The 19518-nt window shown below is 42.3% G+C and overlaps 1 protein-coding gene across 7 annotated transcripts in view; it reads left to right on the forward strand.

Moving 5' to 3' along the window:
- The window catches only part of ERCC6L2 (ERCC excision repair 6 like 2), a 136478-nt gene that overhangs the window by 107907 nt on the left and 9053 nt on the right, over window positions 1-19518 (forward strand). For 5 of the 7 annotated variants that reach the window (XM_033236637.1, XM_033236640.1, XM_033236641.1 and 2 more), the window contains one exon: window positions 16621-16802. The exons of 1 other annotated variant lie outside the window; for it this stretch is intronic. In XM_033236637.1, the coding sequence (XP_033092528.1) occupies window positions 16621-16802 (182 nt within the window). Of the gene's footprint in view, window positions 1-4319; window positions 4970-16620; window positions 16803-19518 lie in introns of those variants that run through there. One more of the 7 variants, XM_033236642.1, reaches the window with a different exon arrangement.

Here is a 19518-nt window from a genome sequence, read left to right on the forward strand (position 1 = left end):
AAAAAAAAAAATGAGAGCCAAGAGGAAGGGACAACCCCTTATTAAACCATCACATCTCGTGAGACTTACTCACTACCATGAGAACAGTATGAGAGAAACCACCCCTGTGATTCAGTGATCTCCCACTGGGTCCTTCCCACAACACAGGAGAATTATGGGAGCTACAATTCAAGATGAGATTTGGGTGGGGACACAGCCAAACTCTTATCATTCTGCCTCTGGCCCCTCCCAAATCCCCTGTTCTCACATTTGAAAACCAATCACGCCTTCCCAACAGTCCTCCAAAGTCTTAACTCATTTCAGCATTAACTCAGATGTCCACAATCCAAAGACCCATTTGAGACAAGGCAAGTCCTTTCTGCCTATGAGCCTGTAAAATGAAAAGCAAGTTAGTTACTTTCTAGATACAGTGGATGGATGTACAGGAATTGGATAAATACACCCATTCCAAATGGGAGAAAATTGGCCAAAATGAAGGTGCTAAAGGCCCCATGCAAGTCCAGAATCCAGTGGGGCTGTCAAATCTTAAAGCTCCACAGTGATCTCCTAGGACTCCATGTCTCCACATCCAGGTCACACTGATACAAGAGGTGGGTTCCCATCGTCTTGAGCAGCTCTGCCCCTGTGGCTTTGCGGGGTACAGCCTCCCTCATGACCGCTTCCATGGGCTGGCATTGAGTGGCTGTGGCTTTGCCAGGTGCACAATGCATGCTGTCAGTGGATCTACCATTCTGGGGCCTGGAGGACAGTGGCCCTCTTCTCACACCTCCACTAGGCAGTGCCCTATTGGGAACTCTGTGGGGGGGACTCCAACCCCACATTTCCCTTCTGCACTGCCCTAGCAGAGGTTCTCCATGAGGGCCCCACTCCTGCAGCAAACTTCTGCCTGGACATCCAAGGGTTTCCATCCATCCTCTAAAATCTAGATGGAAGTTCCCAAACCTCAATTCTTGTCTTCTTTGCACCCGTAGGCTCAACACCACATGGAAAGCTGCTAAGGCTTGGGACTTGCACCCTCTGAAGCCATGGCACAAGCTGTACCTTGGCCCCTCTTAGCCGTGGCTAGAGTGGCTGGGACACAGGATACCAAGCCTCTGCCATTTTTCTATGAAACCATTTTTTCTTCCTGGGCCTCAGGGCCTGTGATGGGAGGGGCTGCCGCAGAGGTCTTTGATGTGCGCTGGAGACATTTTCCTTCTCAAAGAGATTCTATAAATGAAAATGTGAATAATTATTCTAATTTGTTAGTATGAGCATAACTCTTTTGTGGTGAGTTGACATTAGATAAGACAAATACGTCTGAACTGAAATTTGTGATATTTTGCAAATTATCTGATGAAGATAATACACCTTTAATATAACTAGGGTCTGCTCACAGTTTTTACAGCAAGATGGTAAGTGGATGTTTTATTTTAGAGACGTCACCCATCTTGTTCGCCACATTACTTAGTATCAGTCAAATTTCAGTTAATCTATAAACAAGTCTCATGACTAGCATTACCTGCTTCAGAGTGGATTGGAAAACCATATCCCACTATTTCATTTGCTGTGTAAGGCTATTTTGTTGCAGGTGAAATAATTGAATGCCTTAACAGCAAGAACTTTTTATCTTGTTTAGAAAACTTGTTTGGCAAATGTCCTCCAGAAATTAAGTTTTCTTTGTTGTTGAGTGGGGGGGAAAAATAACCCTGTTACTCCTCTGTTCTCACCTCACAACAATCAACACAGATGATTTCTGTGACCGGCTCTGTGGGGGATTTTCCCTTACACCAGCGAGCAGTCAATTCTGTAGCAGATGCCAGCTGGGTAGCCTCCGATTCCGTTCCAATACTATCTGCCTGGATACAGTATCAGATCCAACAGGTTGAACACTCAGTCCCACAAGACTGCCCGCAGCTTGTCAGTCAAAAGACCCCATTTGTTTTACCTGTGCTTCTAACCAAGCAGCTAGAAATCAGGGTTCCCACAGTCCCCTCCCGGGGCTTGTTTAATTTGCCAGAGCAGTAAACAGAACTCAAGGAAATACTTAGGGTTACCATTTTATTAGGATAGAGATGAAGAGCTGCGTCGGGGAGGTATGGGAAGAGGTTCAGAGCTTCCACACTCAGTCCTGAGTTCTCCGCCCTCAGAATGTCCAGCTTCTCAGCTCTCCAGATGTTCTCAGAATCCAGTGCTTTGGGGTTTTACGGAGGCTTCATTACATAGGTATGATCGATTCAATCAGTCGTACCTATGCAATGGTTGTGATGGTTAAGCCACTGGTGATCAGCTTAACCGTCAGCCCCTGTTCCTTCTCTGGAGGTTGGGGGTGGGGCTGACAGTCCCAACCCTCTGACCCTGCCTTGATCTGACTTCAGGTGACCAGCCCCATCCTGAAGCTCCCTAGGGGGCTGCCAGCCACCAGCCAACTCATTAGCATAGAAAAGCACATCACTGTATTTCAAGGATTTTAGGAGCTGTATGCCAGGAAGCTAGGACAGAGACCAAATGTCTGTTTCACAATATCACGGTCATATTTGTGTAAGTTGATAGTCATCCAGCAAGCATTTATTGAGAACCTGTAGGGCATGACTCAGGACTTAGTACAATAAAAATACATGGTTGCTCTCTGGATTACAGGAGTGTGAGCTAGTTAAATAGATAAGACCTAAACAATCAAAATAACTTCAAACAGTACAGGGGGCCCTACCTATTCAAAGAGATCCCCTAGTTTCATTATATTTCTCTGATGGGTGAAATGAGGATCTTTGGTCTATGTGCAGCATTATTTGGTTTGGTATGTTGTATGAGATGACATAAAATCTTAAGGTACATTCCATTTTATAATAAAGCTGCCAAATGAGAAATCACAATAATAATGCAAGAAAAGAGTATGCAAGGGAAGTCTTGTGAAGCTGTACCTTCGAGCATAGGTAGGACAGTGTTGGGCAAGAAACTAGGTTCTGAGGAAATCTGGATCCAGAAATGTGATGATGTGTTTGGCAGCTAGTGAGAAGACTGGGCTGACCAGGCAGACTTGTATTGGACCACAGAGAGCAGTAAGGTACATAGGGGGTTAAGAAAAAGTCATGAAGGGCCTTTCATTTAGGGCAATAATCAATAAATGTTAAACTGACCTGAACAGACTGAGATGTTAGGCTTTATACTCTGACAGGTTAGTTTTCAAGATATTCCAAATACCTAACCATTCCACAGTGAAGAAGGCCAGGAGCCAGGCTGGAGCAGGTTGATGTAATGCTTATTCTAGACAAAGACTATTCTATTCTCACTGAACAGGTGGGGGACCATTTCATGTGTGTGGGTATAAAGCTGGGTGAAGCCCAGACCTACTCATGATTATCATGGTCAAACTTGCCAACGTGGAGGTATCAATTCCAGTTTATTAGAGACTGACAGTTGTCAAAGTGTGGTCTGTGGACCCTAAGATAGCCCCAAGACTTGGGGGTCCACCTTTTCACTTGTTGACATTTGTACTAATGATTCGAAAGCAATGTGGGGGAGCCTGCCGGCAGATTAGTATGAACAGGCAGTGGCCCTTAATTGTAGTAGTGAGACAAGATCGCTCCCTTGAGCCCCTTCACGGGCGGGTACTGGAGTGGCTCATTTCACTCAGCCCGCCGCTGGCCACTCCTTGTAGGAGGGAGTGTACAAATGAGCAAGCAGGTATCGGAACAGGAGCGAACAAACGCTGCAGCCAACCAGTCGCTCCTCTCTGGTGGGAGCAGGCTCTGTGCGGGCCCTGCAGCAGCGTCCAAGCGTATTACAACCAGTGCTCTTTAAGCTCTGCCCTCCGGGGACAGCCAAGTGCCACCCAGCTCAGTGGAGGGTCAGGGTGGCAGCCGCTGCCCTCTTGGCACTTGGGTTCTTGACCGGTGTGAGGAAGAATCAGGTCATACAAACTGTTTGAAAGGTGATGCATGCAGAAGACTTCATGGAGCACTGGGCGGCTCTCAGCAGAGAGGGAGGCTGGAAAGGGGATGGGAAGGTGATCTTTCCCCGAAGCCTGGCTGTCTCCCACCAGGCCCCTCTCCAGGCTGCACCGTCTGAAGTTAGCTGCATCTGCCCGTAGTCTCCAATGCCCAGTTGCTTCTCTGCTTGCCGCTCAGCTGCTTGTGTTGCTCTGCCAGCTAGGTCTTTGATGGGCCCAGGATAGGGGCAGGGGCAAGCCAAAAAGGCAACGTTTGGGTGAAAAAACAGGGTCAGCTGTTTCCATGTAGGGCCACAGATCCAGGCTGAGCTTAAGGGTGGGGTTTAGATGGGAGCCCAGTCCTTCTGTATCACTAGGAGTTAATGGATTTTTTACCACCACATTCTTGCAGGAAAAGAAAACTACTTTCTGTTATGAATATCTTCGAGGAAGCAGCAAAATTAATTTTAGCAAATCTCAAGCCTTTACTGCCCATCTTTTTTGTATTCTGTGTGATGAAATGGGAAGTATGCATAAAGCACTTGAATCATTGTTTGAGGTGCACGTTGAACTAGCTGCTTTTTCATGGAACACCGTCTGAAAGAATGCCGGAGAGACTCTGGTTATTCAGACTTGGCATTTGGCACTTCCTCAAAAAAGTGAACTTACTGACCATGTCACTTCGAGGAAAACAATGGACAGTACTTGTTGCCAGTGATAAAATTCAAGCTTTCAAGTGAAAGTTAAAATACTGAAAAGCTTGTAGCTAACACCATAGCATTGACATCTTCCCAATACTTATTTTTCTCATAATAACAAAAGTGATTTTCGAACGTGGTACAATTAAATGTGTCCATGTTTTGAAGATCTGCATAACTCTATTAATCAGTATTTTCTAAATGACCAGTGAATGATATTAAAAATCACCCATGGGGAAAAGATTTATCAAAGTTCAAGATACACCAATGAATTTTAACAATATAAACATTTTACCGAAAGGTTTCAGATTTTTAATGAAATAAACCTTGAGTTTTCGTGTCGTGTCAAAAAAGAAAATCCATAATTATCTGAAAAGACTATTAAAATATTTTTCCCTTTTTTTTTTTTTTTTTGAGGCGGAGTCTCGCTCTGTCGCCCGGACTGGAGTGCAGTGGCCGGATCTCAGCTCACTGCAAGCTCTGCCTCCCGGGTTTACGCCATTCTCCTGCCTCAGCCTCCCGAGGAGCTGGGACTACAGGCGCCCGCCACCTCGCCCGGCTAGTTTTTGTACTTTTAGTAGAGACGGGGTTTCACCGTTTTAGCCACGATGGTCTCGATCTCCTGACCTCGTGATCCGCCCGTCTCGGCCTCCCAAAGTGCTGGGATTACAGGCTTGAGCCACCGCGCCCGGCCCTATTTTTCCCTTTTCTAACTACACGTCTGTATGAGACCAATTTTCTTCATAAGCTTCATCCAAAACAACGTGTCACAACAGATTGAACGTAGAAACAGGAGAATTCAGCTGTCTTTTATTAAGCCAAATATTAAAGACATTTGTAAAAATGTAAAACATAGCCACGCTTCTCACTAACTTTTTGGTTTTTTGCTTTGGAAAGTACAGTTACTTTTGTTTTTAAAAGTTCCTAAAAATAAATAAATAAATAAATAAAAAGTTCCTTATGTTAACATGCAATGGGCTTTTATTTTAATTAGCTAATAAAGACTTTAAATTTTCAGTAGATATAACCCACACAGACAAAAACTCTTTGAGATTCTCAATTTTAAAGTATAAAGGGGTTTTAAGACCAAAAAGCTTCAGAACTACTGTCTTAGACCCATATGAAAACAGTTGCCTTATCATTAAATTCACTTCTGCAGGATATGCTTCCATTTGGCCTTTCTCTGTGTGAAAATGTTACTTTCTCTGATCATAACCAAAGAAAGCACATCAGAATACAAGAGAGTAAAGATGATGTGATTATAGGGAATTCACTGTAATTTACTAAAAAAGCGGAATCTTTAACATATTTTAACACTTTATTATTAATAATAAATAATTACATCAAATCTCACAACTAGTTGTAATGTCTCAGTGTCGTTTGTGGTACGTGCTTGAAATCTTTTTCCCCAGACACTGGAGAGCCATTTGGTGGCTTTCTAATCAAATCAGCCTAAGTGGCCCAGCTGGAGGCCAGGGCGGAGGGACGTGAGGAGCCTCAGCTAGCCACTGGAAAACACAGACAGCAGTGAGCGCCTGCCAAGAAAGGCTTTCTCTGGTTAACTTTTTTTCACCAGCACCATTCTTCTGTGATCTTTGTTGCCAGCGATACGAAATATAACAGGTATTGTTTCATATGAGGTCACATATAACAAGTATTATTTCATATGAGGTCTTCAGGTAGTCTTTATAGAAAATATGGTAATACAAATAAAACGTAGTACCTAGAGAGATTTGAAATTGAGGTCAAGGCCACAAGATGTGATGGACCTATCCGTTAGTACTTAGTGGAGATCCTACAAAGACTAGTAGAATTGTGAATTTTAAATATGAAAGAGACTGGTAGGAGTCCCAGATCCAAATCTCCCATCTCCTAGATCCCATTCTCCAAATCCTTCATTATCCCCAAGATGATCCTTAGAAAGGTACAGAATCTCCCCAAATGGAAAGAGTAAGTGGCAAAGTAGGGCCTGGATGCCAGGGCCATGGTGCTGAGTCCAGTGCTCAGACGGCTATCTGGAAAGGCTTTGATCCCTCTCTAGCCTTTGTCTGTAGGAGGAATTAACGGGAATTTACTCCTGGGCTGCACTCCCATGGAGGACTGAGGGTATTAGCAAAATTTTCCACTGCACATCTGCAAGCTTTGGTGAAGGTAATTGCTGTGGTCTCGCTTGGCCCTGTCCCACAGAGCCATCCGATCAGCAGCCCCCAGGGAGACGGCGTTCCTGTGTTTCTGTCTGTAGCACATGGCATTCACCTGCTCCCCCCAGTGCTGCCACTTCGCATCATTTTAGATAGATGGGTTTCCTGGACAGTGAGTCCCTCCTGTAAGTCATGCTGAATTTCCACAAGCAGCTTCTATCAGATTTAATTTGATAAGTGTTTATTTGAAGAGATACTTCCATTATTCTTTAAAAAAAAAAAAATTAAAAATTAAAATAACGGCTCAGGACAGCCAGTATGAAGTTGTCCTTTTGTGGCTCACTCAGAAAGCAAAGCACCATTGAAAAAGAGTTTAGCTGGATTATATAATAAGTATTACTCCTTCTAGGAAGAGAGCAGACCGATGGCTAAAAACTTTCATCTCCCTCTCTCCCCAGAAAAGGTTTTGGATTTGAATACAAATGCTGTTGTTTTTTTGAGATTAGAACATCATTTTTAAACATAGGCAGAAAATTTGACTCTTCCATTTGTGGTGGGTCCTCTGACCAACTGGCTTTTCTGCAGATGGTTAAGACAATTCAGGGATAGCTCATAGTTGCCTTAGGTTCTTTTTGAGTATTGGAAAACTGCGTTTACAGTAATGTTTTCTATCTCCAGGCACAAACCTTGAGTGATTTTGAGGATTTTCATACTTAAGCAAAAATCCTGAAATTTTTTATTGTTTTATCTGCTTTGTGGCAGAGTTGGCATGATCAGGTGGATATGAGGGCTTGTGGCCACACGGTGTGCCCATGTGTGATGACCTTAGAGTGTCTTGTGAAGCTCAGGAACAAGGTGTACAAAGAGCTGTCCGGGGATGGGCAGATCCTTTTTGACCTTAGAATCAGAACTTTTAATTAAGCCTTCTACTCTAGCTTCTCAGTGGGTCAGAGCCATCAGAACCTTCCAGTGGCTTTGAAGATCTCCTCCTTGTTTCCAGTTTTCTCACTGACTCATCAGGCCTAATCGTCTGGTTGTGGAAGAGTTAGTGTAGCTGTTCAGCAGGCACTGCTCTGTGTTCTGTTTGCTCCATGAGGTATATTCTGGAGAAGCCAGCCCAGTACATAGGTCCATTCCACACTTGCTTAATAAAAGATTTCACTACTTCCACGTAGCCTCCTGTGGGCAGCTGTCAGGCTGTTCTGCCTCCCTGTGCACCATCCTCACAAGCTTTCTCTGCAACTTGGAGTATACAGATGAGCAGGGGAGAATGAATCAGATTCTGTCTGCAGATTATCAGCAATAGCTGTGTCTCCAGGAATTCACCCAGAGATTTAGAAAGATGCAGAGATTACTGAATGTTTCTCCTGCGGAAATGGGAACTAGAGGCTGTTCTTGATTGCATTTGAAACTCACTCTCCTCGATTGTAACTTTTTTTGCCTCGTTTGTTACAGTGTATGGAAACGATTCCTCCCTATCACCTTTTTTCACTTCTTTGCTATTCCTACCTAGGTACCCTCTACAGTTCTTTAATAACTTACCTCCAAAATTACTTTTTACTTGGAGAATATTAATAGAGGGTTTCTTTTTTCTTAAACATTCTCTGAGCAATTCTAGTGCAGTCTTCTACTATATAAAGATAGATTCCATATGTAGCTGAGTAAATAGAAAACTGCTAATTTAATCATGTGGCCGTGAGGTAGGGAGAAATCTTCCTTATGTTTTTAAGGACTGACATCAAAGATAGCTGTCTGCAAAGTTGTTAAGAGTTGATTTTGTTTTACTTACCCTTGCATATGAAAAATCTTAACTTTTTTCAGTTGAGCCTTTCAATAAATATCATTTCAATGAAAATAATGCAACTTGGTGTAGATCTAATGCCTTGAAATACACAGAATACACTTGGTTCAGAAGAAAAAGAGTATTATCAAAGTTCATTTGAATGTTTCATACTGTCGGTCTAGGTGAAGATGAGGAACTTTTCTGCTCTTAACCAGTATATCCCTAAAACTTGGTCATAAGAAGCCAGTGATCGTAAGAAGCCAGTTATAGAGGATGATGGATAGTTAGCAGGTCCAGGGTGGACTCGTTCTGGCTACTCTGGAAGAAGAAACTTTTCCCTACCAAAGTGCCTTCTTGTTTGTTATCATCCTAATATATAGGCGTTCCTTGTTTCAGTGTACTTCATTTGATTGCGCTTTGTAGATAAGGCCTTTTTTTTTTTTTTTTTTTTTTTTTGAGACGGAGTCTCGCTCTGTCGCCCAGGCTGGAGTGCAGTGGCCGGTTCTCAGCTCACTGCAAGCTCCACCTCCCGGGTTTACGCCATTCTCCTGCCTCAGCCTCCCGAGTAGCTGGGACTACAGGCGCCCATCACCTCACCCGGCTAGTTTTTTTTTTGTATTTTTTAGTAGAGACGGGGTTTCACCGTGTTAGCCAGGATGGTCTTGATCTCCTGACCTTGTGATCCGCCCGTCTGATAAGGCCTTTTTTACAAATTGAAGTTTTGTGACAACCCTGCTTCGCACAAGGCTGTTGGCATCATTTTCCCAACAGCGTGTGTTCCCTTTGTGTCTCTGAGTCACACTTTGGTAGTTCTCACAATATTTTGAAGTTTTTCCTTATTATTATATCTGTTAGGGTGATCCACAGATCACGTGCGTGATCTTTGACGTTCCTGTTGTAATTGTCTTGAGCACCAACTGCACCCATTCAAGATGGCAAACTTAATAAATGTGTGTGTTCCGACTGCTCCACCAGCCAGCCATTTTCCCTCTCTCCCTCTCTTTAGACCTCCCCCTTCCCTGAAATGCAACAGTATTGAAGTTAGGCCAATTAATAATCCTACAATGGCCTTTCATTGTTCAACTTTAAAGGAAGAGTCTTACATCTCTCACATCAAAAGCTAGAAATGATGAAGCTTCATTAGAAAGGCATCTCAAAAGCCAAAATAGGCTGAAAACTGGGCACCTGTGCCTAACAGCCAAGTTGTGAATGCAAAGGAAAGTTCTGGAAGGAGATTAAAAGTGCTACTTCAGTGAACACACAAACGATAAGAAAGTGAAACAGCCTTATGCCTGATGTGGAGAAAGCTGTAGTGGTCTGGGTCAAAGCTCAAACCAGCCATAATATTCCCTTAAGCCACAGCCTAATCCAGAGCAAGGCTCTAACGCACTTCAATTCTGTGAAAGCTGAGAAAGGTGAGAAAGCTGTAGAAGAAAACATTTGAAGCTAACAGAAGTTAATTCATGACATTTAAGCTAAGAAGCTGTCTCCATAGCATAAAATTGCAAAGGTGAAGCAGCAAGTGCTGATGTAGAAGCTGCAGCGAGTTACCCATAAGACCTAGCTAGGATTGCTGATGAAGGTGGCTACACTAAACAATAGATTTTCAGTGTAGACAAAACAGCCTTCTGTTGGAAGATGTCATCTAGGATTTTCATAGCTAGGGAGGAGAAGTCAGTGCCTGGCTTCAAAGGACAGGCTGACTCTCTTGTTAGGGACTAGTGCAGCTGGGGAATTTAAGGAGAAGCCAGTGATAATTTACCGTTTGGAAAATCCTGGGGTCCACAAGGATTATGCCAAATCTGTTCTACCTGTGCTCTATAAATGGACCAGCAAAGCCTGGATGACAGCCCGCCTATTTACAGCATGGCTTACTGAATATTTTATGCCCACTATTGAGACCTGCTACTCAGAAAAAGAAGATTCCTTTCAAAATATTGCTGCTCATTGACAGTGCATCTAGTCACCCAGGAGATAGATGGAGATGTACAAGGAAATGAATGTTGTTTTCATGCCTGCTAACACAGCATTTATTCTGCAGCCCATGGATCAAGAAGTAATTTTGGCTTTCTTACTTAAGAAATACAGAGCCAGGCACAGTGGCACATGCTTGTAGTTCTACCTACTTAGGAGGCTGACCTGGAAGAATCACTTGAAACCAGGAGTTCAAGACCAGCCTGGTCCACTTGGTGAGACCCCATCTCTAAAAATTAAATTTGAAAAGAAAGAACATAAGTTTCATAAGACTATAAATGGTATCAATAATGATTTCTCTGGTGGACCTGGGCAAAGTCAGTTGTTAAGCTTCTGGAAAGGAGTCACCATTTTAGATGCCATTTAAAACATCTTTGATTCATGGGAGCATGTCAGAATATCTGTATTAACGGAAGTTTGGAAGAAGTTGATTCCACCCCTCATGGATGACTTTGAGAGATTCAAGACTTTAGTGGGGGAACTAACTGCAGATGTGGTGGAAACAGCAAGAGAACCAAGAATTAGAGATGGAAGCCTGAAGATGGAACTGAACTGCTTCAATCTCGTGATAAAACTTTAATAGGTAAGGAATTGCTTCTTACGGATGAGCAAAGAAAGTGGTTTCTTAAGATGGACTCTATCCTAGTGAAGATGCTGTGAACATTATTGAAATAGCAACAAAGAATTTAGAATGTTACATAAACTTAGTTGATAAAGCAGTAGCATAATGTACGCACACCTAATAGACTACAATATAGTGTAAGCATAATTTTTATATGTACTGAGAAACCAAAAAATTTGTGGTGGTGGTCCAGGACCAAATCTACCATAGTAAGTTGTAATTGTCACTACAATAGCAACTGCACTGCAGCATTATTTATCTTGTACCATTTATTGTGAAAGATTGACTACTATTTTAATGAAACAGACTTTTCTAACGAGCACTAAAATGTTTATAAAGCAGATATGGTGTTTCAAAAAACAAGAATATTTGAAAACTATACCAATGGCGCTGCTGCTTGAAACAGTGGTTTTTCAACTCTTTCTGGCCACATACACCTTTAAGAACATGATTAAAGCCATGGGCTCTTTTTTTTTGAAAAAATGTGTTCATACTCAAATGTGTAAATACAGCTTCAGGGGATTCGTAGATAACGCTTTCTGAAGTCCCTGAAGCCCATCTCCTGAACATTTGGAGGGTCAGACCCCCACTCTCCTTGCCAGTGAGAAACAGTTAATGGCCCCCTCAAACATGTCTGTTGACTCATTTCTGGAACCTATGAATACATGACATTACCCAGCAAACACGAAAAGGAATTAAGGTTGTAGATGCAATTTAGGTTGAATCAGCTGACCTTGAGATGGGTCAATTGGATGTATGCAGTAAAGGATGTTAATTAATTAACCCACTTTGATCCTGGATTATCTGGATGGGCCCAATCTAGTCACATTAGTTATTAAAAGCAGAGCACCTTTCCTGGCTGTGGTGAGAGGGTGATGTGACTCTGAAGAACAGAGAAGAAGGGTTGCTAGCTTTTGAAGGGGACCACAAGACAAGGATTGTGGGCAGCCACCAGGAGCTGGAAAAGCAAAGAAATTCATTATCCCAGAGCCTTCAAAAAGGGATGCAGCCCTGCCAACATCTTGACTTTAGCTTAGTGAGACCCATGTCAAGCTTCTGACCTACAGAAGTATGAGACAATGAATTTATATTGTTTAAGCCACTAATTTTGTGCTACTCTGTTATGGCAGCATAGGAAACTAATCCAGCACACTGCCGCCAACCCATACATAGTTTATACATGTAACCTTTAGAGCTTTCATTCAGAATAAGCCTAAATGGTACATTGATTCCTAAAATCTATTTTTAATGTAACTATTTTGTTTCACAGCCTTGTTTCAGCAAAATGTTAAAAGCTGCCTGCTAAAATGGAAATATGAAACTAGATAGATTTTTAAAAATAAAAGATAGCTGTTGAGCCCATCTTAAATAAGAATGATTTTCCTGGCCAGCTGCGGTGGCTCACGCCTGTGATCCCAGCACTTTGGGAGGCTGAGGCAGGCAGATCACAAGGTCAGGAGATCGAGACCATCCTGGCTAACACGGTGAAACCCCGTCTCTACTAAAAATACAAAAAAATTAGCCGGGCGTCGTGGCGGGCGCCTGTAGTCCCAGCTACTCAGGAGGCTAAGGCAGGAGAATGGCATGAACCCGGGAGGCAGAGCTTGCAGTGAGCCGAGATCAGGAGACAGAGTGAGACTCCGTCTCAAAAAAAAAAAAAAAAAATTTCCTTTTATTATTACCTAAAAGAATCAGATTTTAAAATGTGGAATGTTTGGCAAAAATTAAAGATCCACATGTCTAATAACTATGGTTGCAAAAACTGAGTTTTCCTAAAGAAGTTACGAAACTGATTTAAGAAAACTGTATCTGTATACATGTGAGCTTTTCAATGCTGCCAGGGTCATAAAGACCCAGAGTAAACAAGTAAATAATTGACAATTGCCATTCCTTGGCATGATTTCTCTATGGCTTCAGAAATTGCAAAATATGAGAATGGAATTTTCTTGGTTGGCCCAGTTCCTTCTCTCTCTGCTTACTCCCTTTACCTTAAGGTAAGCAATATCATCTCATCTCATAGTAATGAATCATTATTTCTTGGGGGTGTGCTAGGATGATGAGTCTTTGTATTAGGAACTTTTAGTGTTCATTTTGTTTTGTGATGGAAAATAAATGCATGAAATCTCTTTCAAACTTTAACAATTAACATTTTTCTTTCTATTAATGTTTTAAGATACAATTTTTTTCTTTTTTTTTTTTGAGAAGGAATCTCACTCTGTTGCTAGCTGGAGTGCAGTGATGTGATCTCGGCTCACTGCAACCTCCGACTCCCTGGCTATTCTCCTGCCTCAGCCTCCCGAGTAGCTGGGGTTACAGGCACTCACCACCACTCCCAGCCAGTTTTTGTATTTTTGGTAGAGATGGAGTTTCACCATGTTGGCCAGGATGGTCTCGGTCTCCTGACCTCATGATCTGCCCGCCTTGGCCTCCCAAAGTGCTAGGATTACAGGCATGAGCCACTGCACCTGGCCCAGTTACAATTTTTTAAAATATATTTTTAAGGAAAGTACTTTTAACATTACTGATACAAAGCCCTGGTTCAACCTGACCACCTGGCATTTTGTGTTTGTCCATCTGAACCAAGTAGCTTTTGAAGATGTCAGTTTTCCTTAGAAATGGTTCGTTACTAAAGAACATACACTTGTTTTTGTCAGTTTCAATAAAATGAACCGGAATATAAGTTATAGAGGAAAATGTCTCATACAAAAAAGAAAAAAGATAATATATCATATTTTTTTAAATGGCTTGTTACTTTTAAATCCCTTAAGGGTAGGGGGAATAATCTTTGTATTTATAAATATCTTTGTGTCTCAAATGCATAGCATGTTGGCAGGAATGTAATAGGTGCTTAGTAAATACTTGTGGAATTAAAAGCCATTCCTTGCCCACATTCATTGAATGTATCACTGCTTCAATCCCATTGAACTTCTATTAAAAAGAAAAAAACCAGGCACCGTGGCTCACTGTATAATCCCCACACTTTGGGGAGGTTGAGGCAGAAGGATTGCTTTTGAGTCCGGGGTCTTGCTGTGTTACCCATGCCAATCTGGGCAACATAGCAAGACCCTGTGTCTATAAAACGATACAAAAATTAGCTCGGCCTGTGGACTCACGCCTGCAGTCCCCGCTACTCGGGAGGCTGAGGTGGGAGGATCACTTGAGCCCAGGAGTTTGAGACTGCAGTGAGCTATGGTTGCACCACTGCACTCCAGCCTGCACAGAAGAGCAAGACCCTGTCTCAAAAAAAAAAAAAAAAGTATATCAATAGCAAGAATCTAATGAATTCTAGTAGTCTTTGTATGTCTGAGAAGTTCTTACATGATAGTTTAACTGGGTATAGAATTCTAGGTTGACAGGTTTTTTTTTTTTCTCTGCATGTTGAAGATACCCCTTTTTCTTTTGGTGGATAGGATTGTGATGTTAATGAGAAGCCTGATGTTAGTTTGGCTTTTGTTTGTTGGTTGGTTGGTTGTTTTCCTGAGACATGGTCTGGCTCTGTCACCCAGGCTGGAATGCAGTGGCACGATCTTGGCTCACTGCAACTTCTGCCTCCTGGGCTCAAGCCATCCTGCCACCTCAGTCTCCAGAGTAGCTGGGACTACAGGGGCATGCCACCACAGCAAGCTAGTTTTTGTATTTTTTTTGTAGAGAAAAGGTTTTTCCACATTGCCCAGGCTGGCCTTGAAATCCTGGGCTTAAAGCAATCTGTCTGCCTCAGCCTCCCAAAGTACTGGGATTACAAGTGTGAGCCACCGTGCCTGGCCTAATTTGGCATTTCTTTGTAGGATGTGTTATCCTCTTTCTCTGGTAGTTTTTAAGGTATGCCCTTTATCTGTGATATAACAAAATACAGATTTATTTTCATTTTTCCTACTAGGGATTCTTTCTCCTTTTTCAGTTTGAGGGATTCCTGTCTTTTACAGGTCTCTGGCATTATCTCTTCCATTTTCTCCATTCTCTCCTTCTGGCATTTTAGAAACTTTGGTATGTCTTCTGTCTCTTAACTTCCCTATTTTTTTTAGTCTCTGCACTTCATTCTGAGTAATTTTATCCTTCCAGTTTATCAACTGCAGTGAGCTGTGATCATGGCACTGCACTCCAGCGTGGGTGACAGAGTGAGACTCTGTCATGGGTTTATTTATTCATAAATGAATATCTTTTCAGATTGCTTTATTATAGGTAATACCTCAAATTTCAGTTCTTATAGTTGTTACATATGCTCGATTTCATGATGGTAGGTTTTATATGTTCTTTGTAATTTTTGTCTGAACGCCTCCTGTTTTCATTGGAATCAAAAGCATTCTCTGGCTTTTGGCAGTCTGCCATGGTATATTTTTTATTCACCCCGATTGAGATCTGTGGTTTTCACTAGTTCTGGACAAATTGTTTATGTTGATTTTCAGCTTCGAGTTCCCATACCACCAGGTGGTACAAAATCACATTCCACACGTGGCACTGGCTGGGCATTCCTGTTTGTTGCCACTGATTCTTTCTATCTAGAGTAAGAAAGGGGCCTGCTTCTAGCCTGTGTCCCAGGTTTGGCTTTCCTGGCTTTAATTTGCAAATTTGACTCCTCATTCCTGTTTTGTGTTTCTTTGTTGTTTAGTGCAGGGAGTTAAACCGTTTCCATCTCCCCTCTCCACATGAGTGCTGTAGACTATAACTTAGGGACCGACCCTACTAGGGCTGCTGAGCTTCAGCTCCCGCTCACCATTGTGGGACTTCCTTGTTTGGGGCGCCTCGACATTCTGCTTTCTTACTTTTGAGCTCCAATGTAATTTTGTTGTTGTTACTGTTAAATTGTATTTAGCATTTCTCTTTTTGGAATAGGATGAGGACTTTCTACCTATTCATACTGTATCATCTTGTCAGGAAAACTGGGACTATATATAAAGTTTATTTTTCTTGACTCACTGTCAGTAAAATTTATGTTAGGCAATTCATGGTCTCTGTAAAAGGATTATGATTCCATCTATAATTCAGCCAACTGTAGTTAGCATCTCAAAATCACTAAATATTCTTGCAACCCAGCAGAGGTTGAAATAAATGTAAGATTTATGGTTTCTTATTTATTTATTACATAAAGATTGCTATTTTTTACATGTATCCATTATATAAAATTAGACAACTGAAAGACTGCTTAATAATTTTGCAATTATTAAATTAGAAAATTTTAGATATCCCATGTTTATGCCATAGTGTATATAATCATTAATTTTTATCCTTCTTTGGTATAGTAGATATCAACATATGTATCAGTATACCCAAGTCTTGACAATGGAAATAACATGTTATTGCCAATACTTTTATATCTTAAAGGTATAAAATAATTTTTTCCTGTGTCATTTTCTTAAAGACCTAGGTTAACATCTTCTGACATTGATGTCAGGTGGAGAATGTGATTTAGTTCATTATAAAGAGTGTGACATTCTCGTTATTTGACCAACAGTGACTATGTTTTCAGACATAGCTTTTGTTTCCTTTCTTTTTTTCAGACATATAAAGAAAAGGTGGATGCAAATACATTGCCACACACAAAGAAAGGCCAGCAACCAAGTGAAGGCAGCATTTCACTTCCTCTTTATATTTCACACCCGGTGAGCCAAAAGAAGAAAAACGTCTACCGTACAAACCAGACCACCTTCATAATTGGAGAAACACCAAAAGGAATCCGCAGGTACATTGTCTCTGACAACACTAGACTTGAAGAATAATTCTGAAAAGAAATGTAGCTCGGTAGTAAAATATACAAATATTTGGATTATAACCATAACTGACATCTGAATATTTCAGAAAAATCTGAATTTCAAAAATAAATTGCAAATGTTTTAGATGTTGTTAGAAGGCTAATCCCTGAATTGATTACCATAAAAAGGGAAAGCATGTTACACAAAGAAATGAAATAGTTAAGTACATTTTATTCATTCAGTCAATGAATATATTTTGAGCACCTAATATATGCCCAGGCATTGTGCTGAGTCTTGAATATACAGTGTAAAAAAGGACAGACGTAGAGCCTCCAGTACAGAGGAATGGGGCTGGCATCAAACCATAAAGTTTTAAAAAGTAAACCTACAAATAATTATAAAATGGTGTGTTATAAGAAAAAAGAGAAAGAGTATAATAGAATGGGGAGGGGACATGGAACCACCTTTCTTTTGGGAAGTCAGGGAAGACTGTCTACACAGGTAGCGTTTGTGTTACGAGCTGAAGGATAACCATGCAAAGAACCAGAGTAGGAGCATCTCCAAGGAGGGAAGAGGTTTGGTGTGGTCAAGGAGCTAAGAGAAGACTGCTGACCTTAGTGCAGACTAAACCAAGCAGAGAGTAGCATGAGATGGAGGGTAGAGACACAGGCAGGGCTGGAGCATGCCACCCCTTGGAGGCGACAGAAAGACTTTGGATTTTGTTCCAAGTGCAGTGGAAAACTGTTGAAGATTGGCACGATCTGATGTATCTTTTTGAAAGATGGTTCCAGCTTCCCTGTGGAAGAGGGCAGAATGAACAAGGGTAGATGAGAAGGAACTCAGTGATGGGGGTTTGCACCAGAGTGGTTGCCGTGAGGATAGAGCCAAGTGGATGAATTCAATTTGGTGACGGACTGGTTCGGGAAAGAGAGAGAACAAGATTACTTCTTTCTGTCTTGAGCAACACAGTGGAGGTACTGAATGGGGAAAACCAGAGAGAAACAAGTTCAGAGAGGAAAAAAAATCAAGAGTTCCCTTTTGCTCATATGAAATGTGACATTCTGTGGAAAGGTTCAATAGGCGATGTATGTATGAGCTACTTCTGGTTTGGGGATTAAAGGTTTAAATTTGGGAGTCATCAGCATAGAGTTTATAAATGGTCTTCAGAACTGTGAGACTATGTGAGCAACCTAGGAACAGAGCACAGAGAGGAGGAGAGAAGCCCCAGGACACAGACGGGAGGCAGCAGTTCCTCCTGGAGGAGGTGTAAGAGGCACAGTGTCAGGTCCTGAAGTCCAGTGAGAGGGTCTTAAAAGGAAGGAGTTCTTAACTTTATCAAATACCGCTGAGAACCAGAAGCAGATGAAGTGGGAAACTGCCCACTGGAGGTAGTAGCAGAGCACTCAGCAGGCACCTTGGCAGGAGCAACCTGGGAAGCAGTGCGCAGGCCCTGGCGGGAGGTGGCAGGTGCTGTACGTTTGGATGGAAGCGGTGGGCAAGCCCTGGTGGGAGGTGGCCAGCGCTGTAAGTTCAGATGGAAGCAGTGGGCAGGTGCCGGCTGGTGGGAGGTGGCCGGAGCTATAAGTTTGAACGTAAAAAGTAGCAGCAGCCGGAGGGCATTGTGGGTCTTAGAGTTGAGATAGCAGAACCTGTTGTGTGTTGCGGGAAAAGACTTGCAGGAAAAAAAGAGATCATGTCAGAGAGGTGAAAACAGAAAGAGGGAGGGCCTGGAAGCAGTGGAGGGCGGTACCCAAACCACAGGCCATGGTCTGGCCTTTGAGAGGCCTTGAAAGAGAAGGGACAAATAGAGGCACAGATGTGACATGTTCTCAGTGAATTGAGAACTGAAGCCCTAAGTTCAGAAAGAGAAAGATGTAGGGAGAGAGAAGTTAGGAAACAAATAATTTATGAAGTAGGAAAGTAGGCTTAATGGGACTAGAATTTCTGGATGGCGTTAAGTTCCCATTTGAGAATAATTTCAGGAAAATCATCTGTCCAGTTTGCATATTTTATTCAGCAAGCTTCGGTGGCTCTGTTGCAGACACAAGTAGAGAGATGGCTGGGTCTGCCCAGGGTTAGAATGGAGGGGGAGAAGCAAGGAAGCTGTAGGTTTGTAAAGGAGTGATTATAAAGTTAAACCTAAGCTGGACGAGGGAGGCTGATGGATCGTGCAAAAGCGCAAGAGTCCGTGAATTTGAGGACTTGAGGTTACCAGCATATCCCCCAGCATTGCTGTTGTGGGTGATCATCAAGCAGCGGAGCTGGAGCCTGAGGTGACTAAGTCAGGGACTGGAGGTTGAGCTGGTGATGGTAATGACAATGGCAATTTATAAACTTGGGAGTAGGAGGCTAACATGGAGTTCAGATGAGTTTGGAGGTGAGCTAAAGAAAGTGGTGGGCCAGGTATTGATTGGGTGGGACATCCACATGGATATTGATGTTATCAAGAATGATGGCAGGAGATGGGGTAGGAAGCAAGATTAATCCAGAATCTTGAGAGTTTAGCTGCTAGCAGGAAGCAACGAAGGGGTCACTTACGATTAAGGAGAGAACAGTTTAGCTGGATGGCATAAATGTTAAAGAGGGGAGGGAGTTTTCTAAGAAAAGAATGGTCTGGAAGCAGCAGTGTCTAGAAGCACTAACCCTGAGGTTGGAGAGCCATGAGATGCAAGAGCCTTGCCTTGCAAGGGCTACATGGGAAGAGGC

This window comes from Trachypithecus francoisi, unplaced genomic scaffold (genome assembly GCF_009764315.1).
Source record: "Trachypithecus francoisi isolate TF-2019V2 unplaced genomic scaffold, Tfra_2.0 Lachesis_group16, whole genome shotgun sequence".
In the NCBI taxonomy this organism is placed as follows: Eukaryota; Metazoa; Chordata; class Mammalia; order Primates; family Cercopithecidae; genus Trachypithecus; species Trachypithecus francoisi.